The 23581-nt window shown below is 48.2% G+C and overlaps 2 protein-coding genes across 2 annotated transcripts in view; one reads left to right on the top strand and one right to left on the bottom strand.

Moving 5' to 3' along the window:
- Slc39a11 (solute carrier family 39 member 11) overlaps nucleotides 1-23581 on the top strand; it is a 412078-nt gene that overhangs the window by 20805 nt on the left and 367692 nt on the right. The window lies entirely within an intron of this gene.
- Nucleotides 2887-4560, bottom strand: Sstr2 (somatostatin receptor 2). The gene is made up of 2 exons (XM_035447424.1): nucleotides 3567-4560; nucleotides 2887-3244 (listed from the first exon to the last, which is right to left on the bottom strand). Exons 1-2 carry the CDS (start codon nucleotides 4557-4559, stop codon nucleotides 3197-3199), a joined length of 1041 nt encoding a protein of 346 aa, XP_035303315.1. The 5' UTR covers nucleotide 4560; the 3' UTR covers nucleotides 2887-3196.

The following is a 23581-nucleotide window of genomic DNA, read 5'->3' as shown; positions in this document are numbered from 1 at the left end:
TTAAGCATCAGTCTTGTATGTGTGTATGTGTGATGTGTGTGTTGTGTGTTACATGTGTGTGTATGTGTGTGTTATGTGTGTTATGTGTATGTGAGTGTGTGCTTTGTGTGTTGAGTATGTGTGTTATAGGTGTTGTGTATGTGTGTGTGGTAGTGGTGTGTGTATATGTTGTGTATGTGTGTTCATGTATACAAATGCACATGGCTTGGCAGCGTGTGTGTGTGTGTGTGTGTGTGTGTGTGTGTGTGTGTGTGTGTGTGTCTAAGGACAGCCTCGAGTGTCAAGCCCTAGGCACATCTACTTTTTGTTTGAGATAGGGTCTCATTGGCCTGAACCTTTACCATGTAGGCCAGGCTGGTTGGTTTAACACACTTCCGGAGGTCTGTCTCTCTCCACCTCCCATCTTGCCATCGCTGGAATCACAAGCACATAGCACTGCACTTGACTTTTCGTGTGGGTTCTGGAGATTGAACTCAGGTCCTCAAACTCGTGAGGCAAGCATTTTCCTGGCTGAGCCACCTCCCAGCCCTGTACGATGCATGCTAAAGTCCCCTTCTTCCTGCCTTCAAATGACTGTCCTGCTGCCGAGTACCCCAGACACTGCTTAGACATTCCACCTTGAGGTTCTTGGTGGCTGCTTGGGGTCAAAGCCTTGTTGGAGGCAATCTCTCAAGCTATGGGGACCTGAACACTATAGAGGTTACTTTGACCTAGCTTCCTGAAATGATTGTCATTGGTTTTGGGTTTCTTAGAGAGCTTTCCCTACATGAAAAAAAAGGGCATTTATTCAAGATAAATATTTCCAATTGTAATGATAAAGTTGTATCTATACTGTTTCTTTCCAATTTTTCCTTTTTGTATTAAAAAGAAAAAAAGCAGTGACTCACTGTCTGTTCTGGCTGCCAAGAAACCAGCCTAAAGAACTTGTAGCTAACTTTGCCTTTGGTAACAATCTGGGATTTTTCTGTATATGTTTGTCTTTTTGCAACAACTGTCCCCTGTAGTCTTGTTTTATGATTGCACTTTTCTTTTCAGGTGGATTTATTTGTCCATCATAAATCTCACTGAATGTATCTTTCTAAGCCATAGCCAGTAGTTTTTCAGAGCCAGATGGTATGAGTGACGTAGCCTGAGAATTAATACAGCCTACTAAGAAAGGCAGGCTAGCCACAGGTCAGGTAGTTAGCCATTCTGACCACTAAGTAGTCCTTGCTTAGGGAGTCAGAAGAAGAAAGCACATTTTACAATACAGTTGAAGCCTACATGTGGGATGCTAAGAGTGATGCTTCCAGGACCCGGAGTGCAGTGTCTCCCACACACCGGCACTTGTATTTCTTCATATCGTAGACGTGTGACCAACCAAGGGGATGAGGGCGAAATCTTTTCTTGTCATTTGTACACAAACCCATCTACAGCTGGAGACAAAATACCACTGGCAGTGTGAAGCATAGCTTGAAGAGGGCCTATCATTACACGTATGACACTCCATGTGTGAGCAGCTGATGAAGGAGGTGATCCAGCCATCCCTGTGAAGGACTTTGCCCTGCACACACACACCTATATACTCCATTAGCTGGTCTTGATTGAAAGTTTCATAAACACTGTTTCTGAGTCTTCAGCATTGTGATTTTCATGATGCCCAGCTTTGTGTAAAGTTCTCTAAAAAAACATCTTTGAGAGCTAGGGAGATGGCTTCATGGGTAAAGGTGTTTGTTGGTAAAGCCCTGGTGGCCTGAGATTGGTCCCCATTACCCTCAGAAAGGTGGAAGTCAAGAACCAGCTCCACAGAGTTGTCCACAGACATCCACACATGTGCCATGACAAGCATGCCCCCTTCCCACTAATAAGAAAGACACAACCACTCCTTTGAGAGCCGGGGAGGTGGCTCGTTCAGGTAGCAATGTGCTGCCCAAGTGTGAGGCCTGAGTCTGGACTCCAGAGCGCATGTAAAGGTTGTGCGGGCGCGCAGCCCATCTGGAATAACAGTGCTCCAGGGGTGGAGATGGGATCCCCTAGGCAAGCAGACTGACTCCCTTGACTGGAAGCTTCACCTTCAGCAAGAGACCTTGCCTAGTAAAACAAAGTAGAACAGGATGTAGGAGGAGACAGCAACGTCAACTGCTAACCTACCCACACACATATGCGTGTGCACACACATGCACACACACACACACAAACACACGTATACATGTGCACGCACACACAGACACGGGCATAAATAAACACATACACACCACATATACATAGACAGGAAGGAAGAACAACCTCCCCCAAAACCAAGAACAACAACAAAACCCCAAAACACCTTTGAGGAGCTGTTTTCTGTCATTAAGACAGAAAAGAATTTCATGGTTTCTCTTCAAGGTATAATTTGACTTCATTTTTCTTCTCCTCATTAGTGTGTGTGTGTGTGTGTGTGTGTGTGTGTGTGTGTTGAGGAATAAATTGTTTGTCCACAAGAATTCAGTCTGTTTTTTTGCCTTTCAGGTCACTGACCCCAGCCCTTCCCCAGTGTCTCCCTAAGTAAAACTAAAGCAATTTGAGGAGAGAAAAATACAATCTGATAACAAAGCATGCTTTGTCTTGATAAACAGTGATCGATGACCACAACCCTTGAAGTCCTTTTGGGTAAATGAGTAACCGGTTGTATCTGAGAGGCAAACTCGTGTTTATATTCTGACTCTCACAGTTTGTTCCCCTCTATTTCACACTGACCTAACTCGTTTGAAATTGAGGAAACAACTGTCCAGGCTCAGGGGCAGCGCCTGTGAGCTAAGAAGCTTATATGGTTTAGGGGCCCTCTAGGAAGAAGAGTACAAAAACACCTTCCTTTCACCTTTTTTTTCCTTTTTTACAAAAACATACTGTCATGTGGACATACCGCTCATACTCCTCCTGGGTCCGGGAAAGGCCCATGCAAGAGAGTCGCCGGAAGCTCAAACTCGATTGGTTTTGTCATGGCGGGTCCATTTCTTCAGGTTCAATGTTGCAGTAAATGTTTACCTATACTAGACACACACGAACTAGCTACTTCAGTTTATAAACACAGGACATGTATGCACTAGCTCCGAAGAGACTAGGTAGGAATATACAAATGTAAATATCAGATCACAAGATTATGTAGTGTATAAGCAACATACACGGGAGTTTGGTTTAGTTTTTTTGGATTTCTCCTGGGCGGCGGCTCTCCTCAAGGTCACACCCAGGCAATGATGTCCTCTTCTCCAGACTTTGAATTGTCTGCCTGCACGAGAATGTTCACTTTAAGGGAGACGTAATCAGTGGCCTCTACTCTCAGACAAGCAGACTCAAATCCTGTCCTCTGAACTGGGCTCATGTAGAACAAGCCAGCTATGATGGGTGGGGAGCAGGAAGCAGGTGAGTGGGAAGCCCACTGCCAGGAGGCAGGCGTGGCTTGTGCGTGTGTGCATGTCATATTTCCGGGTATCTCAGATACTGGTTTGGAGGTCTCCGTTGAGGAGGGTCCTCTGGGTCTCCGTGGTCTCATTCAGCCGGGATTTGTCCTGCTTACTGTCGCTCCGTTCCCCATCATCTGTACCACTCACCTTGACCAAGCAGAGAACATTCTGGAAGCTCTTCTTGAAGTTGTCAGATAAGAAGGCGTATAGGATAGGGTTGGCACAGCTGTTGGCGTAGGTGAGGATCACCACAAAGTCAAACATGCCTTTCAAGGCCGGGGTGGGACTGATGGCCACGGACACAGATGAGACATTGAAGATGTAGAAAGGCAGCCAGCAAAAGATGAAGACAGCCACCACTATGGACACCATTCGGGTGACCTTTTTCTCTGACTTTTTCCTCTTGGACGATCCCACTCGGATTCCAGAGGACTTCACCTTGATGATGATAAACAGGTAGCAAAGACAAATGATGGTGAGGGGTACCAGGAAACCCAGGATGAAGGCATAGATAATGAACCCTGTGTACCATGCCCCAGATTCACCTGGCCAGTTGATGGTACAGCTGCTCCTCCCCCACTGGTTGCTCCGGAGGCCAGCGTATATCATGATGGGCAAAATGACCAGCAGAGAGACACCCCACACAGCCACATTGATCATCTTGGCTGTCCGGGGTCGCCTCCACTTGGCTGACTTGATAGGGTGGACCACAGCTAGATAACGGTCAATACTCATGACGGTCAAGCAGAAGATACTGGTGAACTGATTGATGCCATCTACAGTCATGACTACCCTGCAGATGGCCTTGCCAAAAGGCCAGTGGACCAGTGCCACCTGCATGGCCAAGAAGGGCAGCCCCAGCATGAAGAGTTCATCTGCAATGGCCAGGTTGAGAATGTAAATGTTGGTGATGGTTTTCATCTTGGCATAGCGCAGGATGACATAAATGACAAGTGTGTTGCCACACAGCCCGACAACGCACACCACGAAGTAGATGAACGTGAGGACTGCATTGCTTGTCATGTCATAGTACGGCTCTGTCTGGTTGGAGCCATTGCTCGGCCCCAGTGAGCCATTGATGTCAAATGGAGAGGGCATCCATATTTGGCTCCCATTGAATTGCTCAGTTGCCACCTCCATGGCTGCTTTTCAGTCAGTTTTAGAACCAAGCAGCCCAGAGATCTTCCTCTCACTTCAGTGGGATCTGGGGGCCAAGAATCTACAGTGACATCTGGGAAGAAAAAAAGAAAAGTAACCACCAGACCCAAGCTTTTTAGACTCCTTCTGTCTTCCAATTTTCTGATTTACCTTTTTTGGTTGTTTGTTTTGTTTTGTTTTTCGAGAAAGGGTTTCTCTCTGTAGCTTTGGAGCCTGTCCTGGCACTCGCTCTGGAGACCAGGCTGGCCTCGAACTCACAGAGATCCACCTGCCTCTGCCTCCCGAGTGCTGGGATTAAAGGCGTGTCTTATTTAGACATTTTCCTATCACTCTCTCTTTCTCTTGTGTATTCATGTGTGTGCAGCTGTGTGTGTGTGTGTGTGTGTGTGTGTGTGTGTGTGTGTGTGTGTGTGTGTGTGTGTCTGTCCCCGCTTTTGGAGACAGGTTAGCCTGGAACTCACTATGTTCACAGCACTCCCCGCCTCAGCCTCCCGCGCTTGGGGTTACAGATGTGAGCTACCATGCCTCGCTCTCTTAGATATATTTTTCAATTGAAAAGCAAGTTTCCTTTTTTTTTTTTTTCATCTAGCTGCCTGCAGTCTTTTGGAGGTCTTTGAAATGATGGGGGAAGGGTTTGAGTTAAACTGTCATCTTTGATGACGCACGTGTGGCTGATGGCTGTAGCTTCAAACACAGACTTTGACCCCTAAGGAATTGACTGGTCCAGAACTATAAAAAGTTAGATCTTGGAGGGTTTCAGTCCCGGACCCTGGAAGGGTCTGACACCAGCAGTCTGAATCCCATGAGGAATTCCATGCTGCCTTGATGTCTGCTTGGGAGAGTTTCCATTCAGAGACCCCTATGGTGGGAAAACCCAAGAATTTAAAAGAAGAATAAATCTGGGCTCCATGGTTGAGCCCCATGTGATCTCATGCCCAGCCCTTAATTGCTGGGACTCTCCTTTGTCAACATGGGGGAGGGTAGGGGTGAGGTGTCATGAAGGTTAAACAAGAGAAGGTATATGCAAATGCCTAGCATTGTGCAGGCTCATATCAGAGCCTCCTAAATGACCCACCCCACACTGTTTCATTATCTCTAATTTATTGAAACTAGCCTACACAGTGAATCAAGTTATAGTCATCAATATTAAGAGTCTGGCTTTCTTTCTCTTTTTTAAATGTGTGCTTTAGGCTGTTTTTCTTCTTGGCTTTTGTTTTTCCAATATTCAGTGCCCTCCATTCCCCACCCCACCCCTGATTAGGAAAGCCCTTTCCTAACCCCTCCCCCCAATGGGTGGCCTTTTGCTGCAGTTCACAAATTAGGGCAAAAGCAGAAGCAAGGTGATGGATGCAGGCTCTTCATGAATGTCAAAAGAGGCTTTTAAAAGCTGGTGGCATTCATCCACACCTGTTGTCCCCTTTCTAACCATGTGGGAGTTGAGGATACTGTCCTTCTCCACTTAAAGATGTGGAAACTGAGGCTTAGAGTGTGAAAATCCTTGGTGGAGTGGGTACTTGAACATGAGCCACCTGGGCCTAAGTCTTCTGTGATTTTCACCATGTCCTGGCTGATGCTCAGTGGATGGAAACTAGTGACTGGTACTCGGGCTTAGTTTAAAGCAACTGCCTCTTGAGTGACCTCCATGCTGAGAAAATAATGAGAATGCTGTTGGCTTGGCCCAAGATGGGAAGCACCAGATCCACCCATAATTAAGTGATTTACCACAGTTATAAAACATGAGGGCAAGAGGGAGTCACTGTGATGGAGCCCGCTAGCAACTAATACGTCAATAGGGGAGAAAGGGAAGGGAGTCAAGTCATACCGCGTGTGAACCGCATGGAGATGAGGCTATGAACAAAGGATGTTAGAACAGCCCTTCCCTAGGTGTGCATATGGGGGCTCTTCTCAGGAATGTGGGGACTGGGTCTTGTGTGTATGAAGAGTGAGGCGAGAGCTCAGGGTAGGCGGTCCACCCAGGAAGAGGGGAGCTGGTCAGGGGCTGGAGCATACAGCACCACGTTCATTTGCCTGACACACTGCCCCTAAGCGAAGTGCTTTTTCCAAGGGAGTGCCCGGTGCTGGTAGAGACTGCAGAGAAATGAACGATGTAGCCAGCAACAGGCAGGTGCTCCCTGCCCACCTCTGCCTCTGATTCATTCTGTACTGCCAGGCGCCTGGCGTTTCTTCCTGCATGCATTTCCCCAGCACGTTTGGCACAGCAAGGTCTGGGATTTTGCATTTGTATTTTGGGGACCCACTGCCCTGTGTCTGCCTTGGGTTAGCCAGCCTATAAGCAGGCAGCTATTACAACCAGAAACTGCAAAGAAACTGGCTTTGTATCCCCAGATTAACTTGGTTATTTCCGCCCTTCTCTCCCGGCTTCCCCATCTTGTCAGTTACTTAATTCTACAGACCCAGAATCCTATTCAAGCTGCACGCAGTGGGACCTCATTGTACCATTAGCTCGTGCCATCTATGTACCATGAGAGGGCAAACTTCAATGTCTGACTGAGGCTGAAGAGCCCCCAGGCTGTAGAATCCCTGTCTAGAGCCAAGCAAGGAGGAGGAGGAGGAGGGAGAGGAGGAGGGAGAGGAGGAGGGGGGAAGGAAGAGGAGAGGAATGGCAGTATGGGCCCAATGTGGTTCTTTGCCCTTTGTGCAGAATGAATTGCTGGGGGGGGGTCACTTCTCTCTGGAATTGGTTGAGACACCCCTTCACTTTGGGGAGGTAAGCCATGCAGGGGATTCAGAGCCTTGGAAGGTGGGTGGAGGTCATACAATGCGGAGCCCCATGGGATAGGGGAGACTCCTCCAAAGAAGACATGAGCTGAAAAGCTAGGGAGCCAGGTGCCTGACATCCAGTGACTGCTTCTCATTTCACGTTCATCTTTCAGAAAGAGAATTCTAAATGCCACCAGTCAATACTTGTTGAATTGTGGTTCAATTAAATGCTCCAGGAAGTCTGATTTTCTGCTTTGTTTTTTTCAGTGTCAGGGATGTGGTAAATACTGGCATGGCTTGGTGGGTGGATTTCCCTAAGAGAGAGAAAGTCCCGGCTCTGTTGGAGAGAAGGGTTTCCACTGTCTCAGGAATCCTCTCTTGTTTCCGTATGCTCGATAGCCCACGAAATCACAGGTGGGATGGGCGAGAGCCTACTCAGGGTTAGTTCCACTGACTTCCCAACATCCTTCTATTGTGAGCCCTCAAGACCCCTTCCCCTAAGCCTGCTAGACGCCCACCCCCGCCCCGCTACAAGAATCCAACATAGACTGCAGCCCTGTGTGGTTCCTCTGCACTGGCCGAGTGGGTGGGGTGGATAAGCGAGCCTCTCAGGACCGCAGAGTTAGTGCGGAGGGGGCGGGGGAATATTTGGGGCCATCAACTCGCTGACCCTGGAAACAAAGTGTTCCCTAAAGAATTCCCACCATTTCCAGGAAAACGAAGGGAGAGTGGACCGTGGCGCCTGCACATCCAGATACACAGAGGGGACTGAGGTGCTAGAGACAGCTAGGAGCGCAGACAGTCGCTTGGGGACTTGACCGTTCAGTCGTTGGTTCTCTCCAATCTAGACAGATGTCTCTGCCCGAGGGCGGCGGGGGTGTAGGAGGGGCCTGACCGCGTACGAATCTGGTCCGCCTCCCCATCGGGTGGTGAAAAAAAACAAAAAAACCCAAACAACAGACACCCCCCCCCCCGATTTCCTTCTCTGTCTGCGATGTCCCCATCCCCTGTCCCTCCCTAACTTAGGTCTCAGGGTGTGGACTCAGGAGTCCTGTGGTGGCACCTGGCATGTCCCTTCTCCTCTGTCTGGTCTCACTTCGCTTGGACCAGGGCTGTTTCGCAGGTGGCTAGGAAATAAGTTGTCCCCATCACAGACAGCTACCACCTGGACACTCAGGCTCGCAGGTCACACGCCACCATACCTGGGCAGTAGCTGTGTGGACAATTCCGTCCTGGAACATACTACCTTTTCACCCCTGATGCCAGGATATGCACCATCATTTCCACCTGTCACCTCCAAAGGCACAAAAGCAGAGAACTGCGCTCCGGGACCAACACGCAGGTCGCTGGGCTCAGCGCTCTATCCCAGCCCATATGCACGCAGGTGCCCAAGTGCGCTCGTCTCTCCCTCCATCTCCCTGTGACACACACATATGCACACACCGGGGCAACCACACACACTCTCACCTTGCTTTCCACGAGCAGCCGGTTCTCTGGGTTCTGCAGTATCCAGAAGCTTTTCTTTTACCCAGTCCGGCGCGGGTGAGTGCGGCAGCTTGGCTCCTGGGCTCTCAGCTTCCTGGGGCTGGCTCGTGCGGGCCCTTTTGGCATCTGAGAGAGGTAGCCTGGGCCCCGAGAGAGCTAGCCTGGCCTGCAGATCATTGACACCCAGCAGCGGACTGGTGCTCCGGACGCTGGTGGCCTCGCGAGCGCGCCGCGCGGGTGGCTGCACCGCTAGCATTGGCCCAGGCGGGTGGCAGCCCCTGGGCACACTTCCCCACGCCCCCCGCTCGTGACGTCACAGCAGCTTCGCTCCGCCCACCCGGTCCTGTGGGACCCAGTGAACAGAGAGGAGAATCCTGCCGGTGGCGGAGGGCTCCCGGGGAGGTGGGGACAGCGGACCTGATTGCTGGTGAGGGGGTGAAGCAGTGTCAGTGTCCCTACAACTCCTCCCGGTGAGGACCCGCACTGATTTTTCCAATTTCAGAGACTAGGTCCTGTTTTACCCAACAAATTCCAGGCAGCTGGCGCAAGGGTTGGGGTGACCTAGACTCGCTCAGGGACTTTTAAGTCGTGTTCTCAAGTTTGCAAAGCTGTGCCCTACCACGGACCAGTCACAGGCACAGGGCACGGGTTAGAGATCCAGGCAAAGGGCAGAGAGAAAAGGGGGTGAAAACAGCAAGCAGATCTCCCGCTGCAGGCGCCTGCAGGTGTGTGCGCCGCACCTGGCTTCAGTCCCCGCAGCCAGCAGGGGCTTCGCGGGCTCGGCAGGTCTCCCAACTGGAGGCTCCCGGGGCCATGCAATCTCTCCTAGCTTTAATTTAGCCTTTCAGTCAGTGCTTACTGGTTTGACCCAGCCCAACGGCTCCTCCTATGGCTGTGGCGCTCTGCCGGAGCAAAGAGGGACCAGCAAGGAGTGGGAGATGTGTCGCATCAAGTTGCAGCTATTTTTTTTTTTTTTTTGACTGCGATGATTCAGTCGGTGTTCCAATAGTTTAATAAGTCATAATCAGTCCTGTAGCATTCCTTCCCCTTACCTCTTACCCCCCCCTCTCTCTCTCTCTCTCTCTCTCTCTCTCTCTCTCTCTCTCACACACACACACACACACACACACACACACACACACACACACGATATTTTCCGAGAGCATGGGAAATCAGAAAGCAAACCCCATTAGCTTTCTCTGTGGCCTCAGCTGCCTGATCCGACCATCCCGTTTATGACTGACTTGCGGGTTCATCTGGGAAAAGCATAAATCCTGCAGCTGGGTGTGTTACAAGGAGGCATGGGCTCTGCCCGTGGTGAGTTTTAACAGGGAAAGGGAGCCAGCAGGTAGAAGCAGCCGGAACTGCTTCTAAGTCGTGGTGACTCACACTTGCGCCCACAGGCACTATCTCTGTGAGATAATGGTTACTTTGGACCCTGTGGGCTTGGTAGAGATTGACCTAGAGGTTGTTGAGTCCTAGTGGCACTAGGGTCAGCTACCTTTAGGTTTTATGGACAGGGTTGAGGGGCCGAATTATGCAGCTCTCAAGATGAGGGGAGTGGCTTGGGGTAAAGAACGGGACATGGAATGAGCCCAGGAGAAGGCCTCCACCCTGTGATACAGTTGTTACAATGCATAATGCCACCTCTAGTCTAAAACCAGTGACCCCAGCCCACTTCCAGGGACAGAGAATGAAGAGCCAGGAAGTGCCCATGCTGAGTGCACATTTCCCGGGGTATCATGTGACCTTGTAAAAATTCTTCAGCTGTTGCTGTCCAGTTGCTGTATTGTTTAGAAAACAGGAACCCTCGTTTCGCAGTTGTTCCCGCTCCTACAACGCAAGGTGACCTCCAGGGGGCAGTGTTCAGTGTTTGGTTTCTGCTCTTTGGATTTCATATCAACACCACCAGCAAAAGCAGGCTGCTCCTATCAACTAAACAGTCCTCCCCCAAACGACCCGGGGAGTATTTCTGTACACTCTTACCGTGTACTTAACGTGCTGAGCACACACAACAAAATCCCACCCTTCACACACTTGTGAGGTCTTACTCCAGCTCTCTCTCAGTGAGGTCTGGAGAGCTCAGCCCATCTCTTGTGCAGCTGACCCAGTGAGATCTGAACACTGCCCTTGACAGCAGAAAATGTCATCTAGAACAATTATTGATTTTGTCGGGCTCATGTGTGCCTCTCTTCCCTCCCCCGACCTGTGAATGCCTCCAAAGAACTCTTTGAAATCTCCGCTGGCTTTGCTGGGCCCCCAACTTCAAGTTCCTATACCCTGTTTGACAATGCCCTGCTCTTTTGACACTCCCCCCAGCCATCTGCAGCCTGCAAGAGGGCCTGGCCTTCCCCAGTAGCAACTTTAGGAATGAGTAACAAAACCCTGCGCCAGGGGAGATTGGGGAGGAGGTGACTGCCTCATTGGCCTGTTTGCTATCTTTAAGCCAGTGAAATGGCACACTTCTCTCTTTTTGCACTTATCAGAGGGATACTAGGTGGCAGGAAATGAAGAATGGTAATGGGACAGAGGAGCAGGCCAGGGCTTAGCACACTCTTCCAGAGAAGTTCACAGCCTGGGAGCTCAGCCGGCAACAGAGACAGGGAACTCTCAAGTAGGTCATTCTGTCTGGTTGCTTAGAGGTGCTATCAATTAAATGGGGGAGAAAGTGCTCCTCTGCCATCAGTTTGGTGGGAGCCAGTATTGCAGTTAAGCTTAGGGGAAAGTGTGAACCCCAAGAGGAGAGCTGGACTGGGGGAGTTAGACGGCGGACCAGGCGTCTGGCATGGCCTCTGTCCTCTGCATGCATGCTATTTCTGTGTGTGGAGAAAGAGCAAGGCCCCTGAGTTGCAGAATGTCAAGTGTACAGTGGTTTGGAACTCACTGTGCCATCCAGGCTGGCCTCAAACCTGAGATCCTCCCGTCTCTGCCTCCTGAGTGCTGGGATTACAGGCGTGTGCTACCACACCCAGCCTTGATGTTTCGTCTGGAAGATGTGACATGTGACTGCCATGATTCTTTAAAGATATAACCATTTGTCCTAGAGGGATTAATGGCTTCTTATAAACATCAGGAACAACATGAGCCCCTTTCTTCCCTTCTCTCCCCACTCCTTGCATTTTCCATACTGGCCTGGCACCAATTTACCTTGTTTCTTTATGTGGGTGGGCAGTGTGGTGCCTCTTTGGAAACTGCTCCTAAGTCAGGCATCAGTTATTCCTTTCCTGTCTCCTCTCCCTTTTCCTTTCCCCACCACACTGGAAGTGCACAAAAACTACTGTTCCCAGGAGGGACCTCAGAGCCTTTGATAAAGAGCCAATGCTCTATCATTGTGTGAGTAAGTAAGGACCAGATTCAGAGAGGCCAGGTGACTTGCCCAAGACCAGCCAGCCAGAGAACAGAAAGGCAAGAATCCATTTGACTGACAGCATCAGGCTTCTTCCACAGGACACGCCCACATAGCTATGAAATCCTGGGTCAGGGGGACAAAGACCTTCGTCCCACCAGTCCCAACACCTCCCTTTCCCCAGTATGTCATTCTTTTTGTTTGTTTGTTTGTTTGAGACAGGGTTTCTCTGTGAAATGGTCCTGTCTGTCCTTGGAACTCACTTTGTAGACCAGGCTGATCTCAAACTCACAGAGATCTGCCTGCCTCTGCCTCCCGAGTGCTGGGATTAAAGGCGTGCGCCACCACTAACAAGAGTCTCTTGCACTCAGCCTGGAGCAAGTCCTTGGTTGAGAAAGTTGGAGAAAGTTGGAGAGTTGGGAAAGATGGAGCTGTCTCCAAGATGTCATCCAGAGTACCTACGGGAGTGCTCAGGATGTCACAGGCTCTTCAGGAGGAGAGTGTGGACAGCGCCAGAGAGGTGGCTCATCACACCTGCCTTGCAGGTGTCGAGTGCCTACTGAGAGTACCGTGAAGTATCATTTATTTCTGGCCATTGCCTGTGTGGAGCACATGTCTGTGACCTCAGTGACCCTTGAATATTTTCGGCACCTGCCCCTGGCGCCAGTAGTATGGTCACTTCAAGACACCTTGCAGGAAGACACTGGTTGATGTTTACCCCGTTCCCTTCACACTTGATTTGTCCCTGGCAACCTTCCTATGAGTGCATTTGAACCTGTGAAATGGTCCTGTCTGTCCTTGGAACTCACTTTGTAGACCAGGCTGATCTCAAACTCACAGAGATCTGCGTGCCTCTGCCTCCCGAGTGCTGGGATTAAAGGCGCCGTGCTTACTGTGTGCTGCACTGGGTACTTCATATTTCCTCACTTAACCCTCTCTGTGGACCTACAAAGCATGATCAACATCCCCTTTCATGAATGGACCAACCAAGACACAGAGAGACTGAGTTCTTCAAGGCCACAAAGCTACCAATTTAAGTGACAGACACTACCTGCTTTGTGAGTACCCACAGTACAGTTACCCAGAGCAGCAGAATTTGGCAGATCCATCTTCTACAACTTGATCATATGGAAGAGGCACCATTCCCCTGATGGGTAGCTCTTGTCTTCTCCCTGACCCCCTCTATGTAAGCATATATGCATGCGTGTCAGAGTATATGTACTCATGTATGTACATAGATATGAAGGTCAGAGGTTTGCCTTTGCTGTCATTCCTTAGGCACTGTCTATCCTCCCGCTCCTGTGTGTGTGTGTGTGTGTGTGTGTGTGTGTGTGTGTGTGTGTGTGTGTAGAGAGAGAGAGAGAGAGAGAGAGAGAGAGAGAGAGAGAGAGAGAGAGAATCACTAGCTGGGAAGAATTCAAGTATGCTTGGCTGGCCAGGGAGCACAAGGGATCCACCTGTCTCCACTTCGCTAGCACTGGGTATTTCAGGCATGCACCACCACACTTGGCTTACCCCTTAGTGTGGGCTCTTGGGATCAAGCTCAGATCCTCAAACACAGCAAATACTTAACAGACTGAGCCATCTCCAGCCCTAGTTTTAATTGTCTGCAGTTGTCCTTAGCCTCAGGATGTCTTTGTGGATGGATTCTGAATAGTTCCCAATACCCAGTCTCTGACAGCTGTCTAGTCCTCTCCTGACCCGCTTTCCTGCTCAGAAGTGTCTGGTGACCGTATGCAGTGGAGGTGGGTGATCTGCCGCTCTTCTTTGGGGAGAGGGGAGAAAGGACAGCTGCCTAGAGGGTGGGACTCACACTGGGCTGTGCAGAGAAAGCACCTGGGATTTTTATCAAGAGGACTGTCTTGGTTCTGTTCTCAGAGATCTTCATTTCCTAGACCCGGGATGGAGCCCAGCGCTTTGGAGCTCCTCAGGCGGTTTCACTCTGAGCTGGAGTGGGGAAGCTAAACCACTTGGTTTTAGATGAGGGAGACAGAGGACTGGACTGGGGCAGTCCCTGAATGACCAGATCTCTCTTTACTCTAGAGATTCTTTGGGCTTCCTTGCAGCCCAGCCGGAGAACCTCGCCACTGTGTAGGGCTTGGAGGGCAGGCACTGGCCTTGGGAACCTCTGCAGTCCTGCATCAGACCAAAGGTCTAGAATCCATCACCTATTCTGTGTCCTCGTGGGATAGAACCAGGATAGAACAGCAGTGTGCCTCTGGCCAGTTCCCGCCCTAAACACGCTGTGTCTTATGGGAGTGGCTTCTGAGAGGCACAGCAGCCCACAAATGGTCCAGACACTGTGCATGGCACTCTGAGGTTCTGTCTGTGTGTGAAGTCACGAGGAGCAGATGGTACCTGGTCTCAGGGATAGAATGGTAGCTTCAGATGGAATCATCTTCCTTCTTGGGGCTCTACATGCCTGTGTGTCACCAGGAGTCAGGGGATTTAGTGAGGAGTCCTGCCCTGTTCCCTTACCTCTCTGGATATTGTCTCTGTCCATTTCTTCCTGTCTTACAGCAAGTAAAATGACATTTCCCCCTAAATGGGACACCCGTATTTGCTTTTTAGCATGGCTTTCGGGGAGGTGCAGAGCCATGGAGGGTCTCCAAGTAGAGATGGTAGCTTGGTATTGGTGGAGAGCAGTCTTTGTGCTGGATTATGCCTCATCTCTGTGGATTCCGGCTCTTTCTTTGAGTCAGATATTTCTACTGCTGAAGGACCTCTGTGCCTAGCAAGTAAAAGCTGGGAACTGATTCAGTAACTGCAGTCCATAGGCAGGCATTTTCCTTTCTCTGTGGGCGCTGCCACCTAGTACCAAACCCTATGTAGGCTATGTCTTACCTCTACACATGCACTCATGATAAAGTTAATTTCTAAGTTAGGCATAGTCAAAATGAACAATAATAACTAATAATAAAATATAGCAACCTTAGTAGGATATAAGAAGTTTTTTTTAAAAGAAAACTCATGAACGACTTATTTCTGGAATGTTCATTTCATATGTTCAGACCTCAGTTTACCCTGGGAGTCTGAGATCATAAGAGAAACTCTGGAACGAAGGGGCTTTAAACCCCTTGCTTCCAAAGAGGCTGCAGTTCCCATGCCAGCCTCAGGGTGGCGTGAGCGCACAAAACTCCTTACAGGGTCTACCGCCGTTCTCTCAGCTCCCGCCCTGCAGAATGGAACCCCAAAGGCCTCTGTACAGCTGTGCCTTTTTCTTCTCCCCCCGTCCCCGTCCTTCTGCTACTCTTGAGGAGTGACTCAGAATGATGGTCTTGGTGCCATTTAGGGAAGAGCCACCATGGATGGTGAGAGAGAATGTCACGAGGAGCTACAAGGGCTTGGCTTCAGAGCAAAGGAACACCAGAATCCTTCTACTTCAGCCTCCTAAGTAGCTGATAGTCCAAGTGCGCCTCCTGTACCCCGCTTCAGGCAGAGGCAAACACAACAGAAAGAGCCTTGTTACCCAAGTGGATGTGGACAGGCTCTTAAAAAGCTGTTGCGAGCAGCCACCTGCCTGTTTCTGCTCCTGTTGAGTGCTGCCCAAGTGCCTAGGAGGCAGGAAACACGCACCCTTCTCAGCGACAGAGGAGAGGGCTCCCTAGAGCCCTGGATTTCGGTTGCAGGACCAGGAGGGGTTTTGTTCAGCTGGGTGAGGCCCAGGGATGAGCTCTGGCCACTTTCCAAAGTGACGGTTCAGTGGTGGCTTCTCCCTCGTGGGACAGCTGGCTGGCTGGCATTGTTTGGTGGTCCGGCTGCTAGTCCCCAGGCTTCACGGTACACGCCTGCTCAGGGGCCCGAGAACAGATGGCCAGTCCAGGGAGGGGCCGTGGGAGGCTTCTTCATCCAGAGAGTCATTGTTGTCCCCTCTTGCCCCCACCCCCGAAAGGGCTATGCGTTTCTTCTGTCCCCGTACCCCCCCTCCCGCCTCCCCCTACTTGCTCTCCTGTGACTGGATCCCTTCTAAACAGACTGGCTCTGTGGCTGCTGCCAGAAACTCATTTCTGATGCTACTTCAGACACTCATCTTTCTCTCCAGAAAGACTCTCTATTTGGGAGTTAGAGAGAGCATGGTAACTCCTGGGCTCTGCTTTTGCCAGCTAGGACACATAACTGTTTTGAATAATGGGATGCCAGGCTTAGGGGGAGTCCTTACACCTAGGAGAGGCAAGTCAGAACTTTGAGGGTACCTATGTGACCCGACAGAGCAGGTGACTGGGGGAGGGAGGTGGGATCAGAGCATGGCACTACAGAATAAGCTTACTCAGACAGAGCTTAAACAATGTTTATGTAACATATATATGCACAGCATATAAAAATTTGAAGCAGCTTATGAGACTTGAGCTGCATCTAAACTTCATGTCCACCTACTCCATGAAGATTTGGCACCAGCCAGTCTGTTCTAGGCCTTGTGAATTCAGCTCCAAGCTGAAATTTCAAAGACGAATTCCAAAAAGTGATTTGGCAGTGGTGACACTGAACGCATATTTAGTTTTCTAGGACAAGCACTTCTGAGTGTGAGTTGACTGTTAGACTGTTCAGAAATAGCAACCAGTCATTCGATGTATAGTTCTAATAGTTATTGGCACAAACAAAACACCAGCATAAAACACACAACTGACAATGTAATCATGCCTGTGAAGACCGTCTCTCTCTCTATGTGATGCTCCGACGTAGGTACAAGCACCTTCATTTTTTCTAAAGATCTATTTATTTATTATGTTTACAGTGTTCTGTCTGCATGTGTGCCTGCAGGCTAGAAGAGGTCACCAGATGTCATTACAGATGATTGTGAGCCGTCATGTAGTTGCTGGGAATTGAACTCAGGACCTCTGGAAGAACAGACATCACTCTTAACCACTGAGCCATCTCTCCAGCCCTAGCACCTTCATGTATATATCCATCCAATCTATATTTTCCCCATCTATTCATCCATACAGCTCTATCTACTCACAATCCATCCATTGTTCATCATCCACTCTCCCATCATCCATTTATCATTCATCTATCTTCTCATCCGTCTATCCATGTATCATCCATTCATTATCCATTATCCATCTATCCTCTGCTCATCTATATCCATCCATTATCCATCTATCCATCCTTCTGTTCTTTATCCACTCAACCACCCATTCACCTTTCCATCTATACATACATCGTCATTCATTTACCACCTACCCACCCACCCACCCCCACCCATCCCATCCATCCCATCCCATCCATCCATCCAATCCACCCACCCACCCATCCATCCACCCACCCATCCACCCACCCACTCACCCATCCATCCAGTCAACAAGCCAAAAAAGGATATCAGAGAAAAGGGAGAAATCTTGTTTTCTAAGCCCTGAGATGGAACTTCCTGTAGTGTCCTCTTGGGACAAAGGAACCCATAAAACCCAACCCTGAGCCTTAATCCTTCACAGGAAACATGCAGGGAAGTATTTAGATTTGAGATGCCTCTGCCTCTGTGACTCTTCTAGAAATCATGGGGTTTTTTGGTTTTTGTTTTTGTTTTTTTGTCATGGTCTCTTACATCCTATTCAAGGGAGACTTTAAAGGGTTGTTATGGCTAAACTGTTTCTGTCCCTGTTTTTTTTTTTTTTTTTTTTTTTTTTTTTGTATATTGCCACAAAACTGGCAGTTTGTCAAAAAGCAATTAGTGGAACATGACTTTGTGACTATTTGATGCACTTCTGTAGGGGGGGTGGGAGGGAGGGCAGCTTTGGTACCCTGCATGAGTGAAGGCTGCCTAGTGAGCTTGGATGACTCATGCTGGTTAATTTCTCCTAAACTTACATCATCCCCCATAATTGAGGTATATATAGTACAATATATGCCGATTATATGAGCCGATCTTTAATACAAGGCAGGAGCCAGTAAAATCTTTTGATTTTGAATTGAGCTTACTGTTTATTAAGTTATATATGAAGATGTCTTAGAAAGTGCGAGGGGAGGAGTGGGATGCTGAGGACAAACTACACAGCCCTGCTCCATCCCTCTGCTTCTGATACCCTCCCCGGGGACAAGCACTTCCAATTAGTTCTGCTATTTTCTTTCCTGCCAGTTTACTCCTATGTGTTACAAATGGTGCACAGACAAGTCTATGTTTTGAATTTTCTCTTTTAGGTTCTGTTGGCTTCTCAACTCAGTACTTCTTAATCTCCCAATTCTCGTCTTTCTCTTTCCATCAAATCAGTAGTCAGTGTTTGCATTTTTGTAACTCTGTAAATATTTATATCTGAGCCAAGTGCTCTTCTCTGTGAGTCCCTCTTTCTTGTTGAGCCTTTTGTTTTCCCTGGGGTTAATGATTACTCTTTTCTCAATTTTTTTGCTCTCTCTTCTATGTATTTATCAATGATTCATTCTCAAATCCTGACATTTGAGAGTTTATTACATGTGTTACTTTCACTTTTGGTTTTGAAATCTCTGTGGGCTTGGTTGCAGTGGCGCCCATCCTTACAGCTTAACCCTTCTCATCCCTGTCAGTTTCTTTCTTGCTTGCCAGTGTTAGTTAGCTTTCTCATTCTTAGTTTGAAAGGTTTTTTTATTTTTAAGTGTGTGCATGTTTTACCCACTTGTCTGTCTATGTACCAGGTGTGTGTAGTGAATTCAGAGGTTAGAAGGCACTGACTCTCCCTGGAACTGGTGTTGCAGATGGATGCCAGACTCCAACCTGGGTCCTCTAGAAAAGCAGATAGTTCTATTAGCCATGGAACCATCTCTCCAGCCTGGCTTCCTAGCTCTTCCTCTGGGTCTGATTTACATGGTTGTATGGGTGGTCTAGAACTCTTTATGTAGACCAGGCTTGCCTTGGCCTCAGGGAGCCTCCTGAGTGCTGCTATTAAAGCCATGTGCCACCAAGACTGACAATATTCCTTATTCTTATTTTATATTATTATTATCATTATTATTGTTGTTGTTTTGAGACAGGGTTTCTCTGTCTATCTTTGGCTGTCCTGGAACTTACTTTGTAGACCAGGCTGGCCTCAAACTCACAGAGATCCTCCTGCCTCTGCCTCCCAAGTGCTGGGATTAAAGGTGTGTGCCACCACTCCCGGCTTTATTCTTTTTTAAATAAAGATTTAATAAAGCATGTTTTGCATTTTATAAAGATGTATTTATTTTTATATTTATGTGTGCAAATGTTTTATGTCTCTGTACAGTATGTGCATATAGTGCCCATAGAGTCCAGAGGATGGAATTGGAGTCTCCTGGAACTGGAGTTGCAGATGGTGGTGATCCTCCATATGGGTGCTGGGAACCAAACCCAGGTCCTCTACAAGAACAGCCAGTGCTCTTAACTGCTGAGCCATCACTCAAGCCCCTATATTCCATATTCTTAAAAGCTATTGTTTCTTTAGGTACTTGGAATAACTTCTCTTTTCTTTAGCTTATTTTTCTAGTGTTCTTATTATTCAGCTAGACCACGTTTCTCATTCCCTTGGCTTAAAATTTTTCTTTCTTTTTGTCTTTGTTTTACTTTCTGTGTGATATTTTATTTCTAATTCTTGCATTGCTTTTTTAAAATTTTCAACTATTATATTTTTAATCTCCAGGAGATCTTCTAGAAGCATTCCCTGTTTATAGCCTTCTGTTATTATGTCTTGGATGTGACCTTTCGTTCTGTGTCTCTGTGGACTGTTCTTATTTTTAATCTTCTACCTCTTGCTTGCCCATTTCCGTCAGAGTTCCTTAGCATATGGATTTCTGTCTGTCATTCAGGGTTTTCCGGAGATGTCCTTAGTGATCCTAGATGCATTATATCCTGGTGACAGGCACTCAGATGCCTTCTGGAGGCTCTCCTCACATTGGTGTGGCTGACTAGGATCACCCAGTCACTCTGTTGGAGAACCTGTGTGCCTTATTCCTTTTCTCATCATGGTGACAAAACACTTGACACAAGCAATTTAAGGTTTTAATTTGGCTCTCCATTTAAGAGTCCAGACAACTGGTGGGAAGGCATGGTGGCGGAGCCTGAGGTAGCCGGTCACATGGCATCTCTATTCAAGAAGCAGAAAGAGATGAATGAGGGATTCAGCTTGCTTTCTTCTTTTTATGTAGTCCAAGGCCCAGGTGTGCTCACATTTAGGATGAATCCTCCCACCTGACCCCATTCTAGAACCTCCCTCCAAGACATACTAGGTGATTCATTCTGGATCATGTCCAGTTGACACTCAGTATACACCACCATGCTCTACAATCCACAAAGTGTTCCCATCGACTTGCCAGCATCCTCAGAACCCCAGCCTGTATCCTGGAGTTCTGTAACACTGCATAGAGCTAGCGCTTGCAGAGCCAAATGGGAGGAAATGGTGGTGACGTCACCACTAGGCATGCCAGATGGGTTTTTCATTCCCTTCCTTATAGTCTCGTACTCCATCTTTATCTTCTGTTAGACCTCAGAGCCACAAGTCCAGAGCCTGATCAGTCCAACCATTGCAAAGATAAAGGCTTGGGAGGAGAATTGCAACGTGAGGGCCCAGTCTCAGCTTCTAACTGGACAGTGTGGACTCCACCCACCGCCCTCCTCTCTTCAACACTGAGCCTTCTGTTCATTCCTACCCAGCATGCACTCCACCAGCCACCCTCCTCTCTCTAACCCTGGTCCCTCTGTCCCTTGATAGCTTTTACAATGTGAATGGAGTTTTAGTCTGATTTTTTTTTTCCATTCAGGTCCCTTGTTTTGTTTTTCCTCTCTTTTTTGAAGTCAGCTGTCTCCTTGGCCATTTTCCAACTTCCAAAGTGGTGTCACAGTTTTCTTGCTTGATGCCACTTCTTTCATCATTGTCTTCTCCCTTTGAAACACTGGCTTTATATTTTTTCTGTACTGTCATTTTAGAGCAGGGTGGTGGTTTGAATGAGAACGGGCCTGTAGTTGGTTGTTTCTTACTCTTTTACTCTTTGGAAACTGGCCACCCAGCTCCCAAATAAATCATATAGAGTCTTATTCTTTCTTATGAAAGCTCAGCCTTAGCTTGGCTTGTTTCTAGCCAGCTTTTCTTAACTTAAATTATCCCTTATAGCTTTTGCCTCTGGGCTTTTGCCTTTCTCTGTTTCTGTATAGCTTTTTTTCTTCTTCTTATTCCAGGTCTGGCTATGTGGCTGTCCCCTCATCCTCCTCACTTTCTTTTCTCATTCCTCACTCCTCTCCTCCCAGATTTCTCCTCCTGTTTATTCTCTCTGACTGCCACCCCTACCTGTCCTTTCTCCTATCTTGCTAGTGGCCATTCAGCTTTTTCTTAGACCTCTCAGGTGTTTTAGACAGGGAAAGTAACACAGTTTCACAGAGTTAAACAAATGCAACATAAAAGAATGTAACACATCTTTGCATTATTAAACAAATTTTCCATAGCATAAACAAATGTAACACATCTTAAAATAACATTCTACAGCAGTAGCCCTCCTAGGCTCGTGTCTTTGGATGCTTGTTTCTGAAGTTGGTGCAACTATTTGGGCAGGATTAGGCGATGTGGCTTTGTTGCAGGAGGTATGTCACTGATGGTGGCTTTGTGGTTTCAAAAGCCACGCTAGGCACAGTCTCTTGCTCTCTGCCTGCTGCCTGTGTGTCAGCTACTGCTCCAGTGCCATGCCTGTCTGCTTCCCACCATGAGGATCGTGGACTAACCTTCTAAAATTGTAAGCAAGTCCTCAATCAAATGTTTTATTTTATAAGAGTTGCCTTGGTCATGGTATCTTTTCATAGCAATAAAATAGTAACTAAGGTAAGTAATTTGGAAGCAAGAAGAGAAACTCACATGGATAATCTGCTGGTTTTTTTTTCCCCAAGAAATTATTTTTTATTAGTTCAAATTAGAAACAAGCCTGCTTCACATGTCAATCCCTTCTCCCTCTCCCCCACCAAACCCTCCACCAGCCCCCCACCCCTTCCCTCCTCTGCTCCCCAGGGAGAGTAAGACCCTCCATGGGGGTTCCCCAAAGTCTGTCATATCATCCTGGGCAGGGCCTAGACCCTCCCCGATGTGTCCAGGCTGAGAGAGCATCCCTCCCTGTGGGATGGGCTCCCAAAGTCCCGTCTTAAGCCAGGGATAGATACTGCTCCACTACCAGGGGCCCCATAGAGTGCCAAGGCCTCATCATTGACATCCATGTTCAGGGTGTGGATCAGTCCTGTGCTGGCCTCCCAGACAGCAGTCTGGGGTCCATGTGCTCCCCTTGTTCAGGTCAGCTGCTTCTGTGGGTTTCACCAGCCTGGTCCCAACCTCTTTGCTCTTCATGCCTCCCTCTCTGCAATTAGGTTCCAGAGTTCAGTTCGGTGTTTAGCTGTGGATGTCTGCCTCTGTTTCCATCAGCCACTGAATGAGGGCTCTCAGTAGAGGTCAGGGCGGAGGGCAATCTGCTGTTTTTATGAAAAAAATTTTATTATTTGTATGTGTGGTTAAGCATACCATGTGTTTGCAGTGCCCACAGAGACCAGAAGAGGGCATCAGATCCCCTGGGGCTGGAGTTACAGGAAGTTGTGAGGCACTTGATGTGGTGCTGGAAACTGAATTCAGGTTTATCTTGAAGGGCAGCAAGGACTCTTAACCAACTAGCCATCTCTCCAGCCCCCCTCACCTGCTAAATTTAAACCAGCATCTTATCAGGCAGTCTGCATTTGAGTTCTGTTTAATTTTATTAATTTATTATATGTGGATGTATTTTTTAAAAGATTTGTTTACTTTATGTTGTGCATGAGTGCCAGCAGAGGTCAGAAGAGGGTGTTAGATGCCCTGGAACTGGATTTACAGATGGGTGTGAGCCGCCATGTAGGCACTGGAAACCAAACCTGGGTCCTTTGCAGGGGCAATGAGTGCTCTTAACCAATGGGCTATCTCTTTGGCCCCATGTGAAGATATTTTAAATTCTTATTTAATTGCTTGAAGGCAGTTGAACATTGTTATCCTGGCGCCTTGGACTTGATAATAAATTCAGTTGGCTAAGTGCTTTTTGGTTTGAACAACTCACAGAAGGTGTCCGTTCCCGCGCCCCCCACCCCCCCACCCCCCGCCCCAGGGATGTTCCCAGGATGTTCACTCTGGGCCAGTCATGAATGTTCTGGTGGTGATATTGTACCACTGGACTTTCCATCAAGCGGTGCTATTGTTGAGGTGAACTAGAGCTGACTTGACTTCTGCTAGCTATATATAACTGTTTTCTAGGAATAGGTACTCTAGCCGGCGCCCTGCAGTGGCTACGCCAGATGTGTGGAAATGCTATTTCCATCCAGTTGGGGTACCAATCATGATATGTGGTTCGATTTGGTCTTGTGGGGGTCAAACAATTGCATGATCCTCTCTAGTCCATGAACCCCTCTTAACATGAGCCTTCCTGTTGGGTTTAACTGCCCCATGCTTTCTTCCCCTTCCTTTCTGATCTATCTCTTCTGTCCTTGTATGTCCACCTAATCAGGTCTATCCAGTACTTGCTTTGTGCCCGCTCCTGCCCA

This window comes from Cricetulus griseus, chromosome 7 (genome assembly GCF_003668045.3).
Source record: "Cricetulus griseus strain 17A/GY chromosome 7, alternate assembly CriGri-PICRH-1.0, whole genome shotgun sequence".
Classification (NCBI taxonomy): Eukaryota; Metazoa; Chordata; class Mammalia; order Rodentia; family Cricetidae; genus Cricetulus; species Cricetulus griseus.
The sequence above is the reverse complement of the archived record's forward strand: the minus strand, read 5'-3'. Positions and strand labels throughout refer to the sequence as shown.

Excerpts from the sequence above, each read along its gene's own strand:
- Sstr2 (XM_035447424.1), bottom strand. The coding sequence starts at position 4,559 with ATGGAGGTGGCAACTGAGCAATTCAATGGGAGCCAAATATGGATGCCC. Across the intron at positions 3,245-3,566 it reads ATGTTCTCTGCTTGGTCAAG|GCAGACAATTCAAAGTCTGG; the intron begins GTGAGTGGTACA and ends ATTCTCGTGCAG.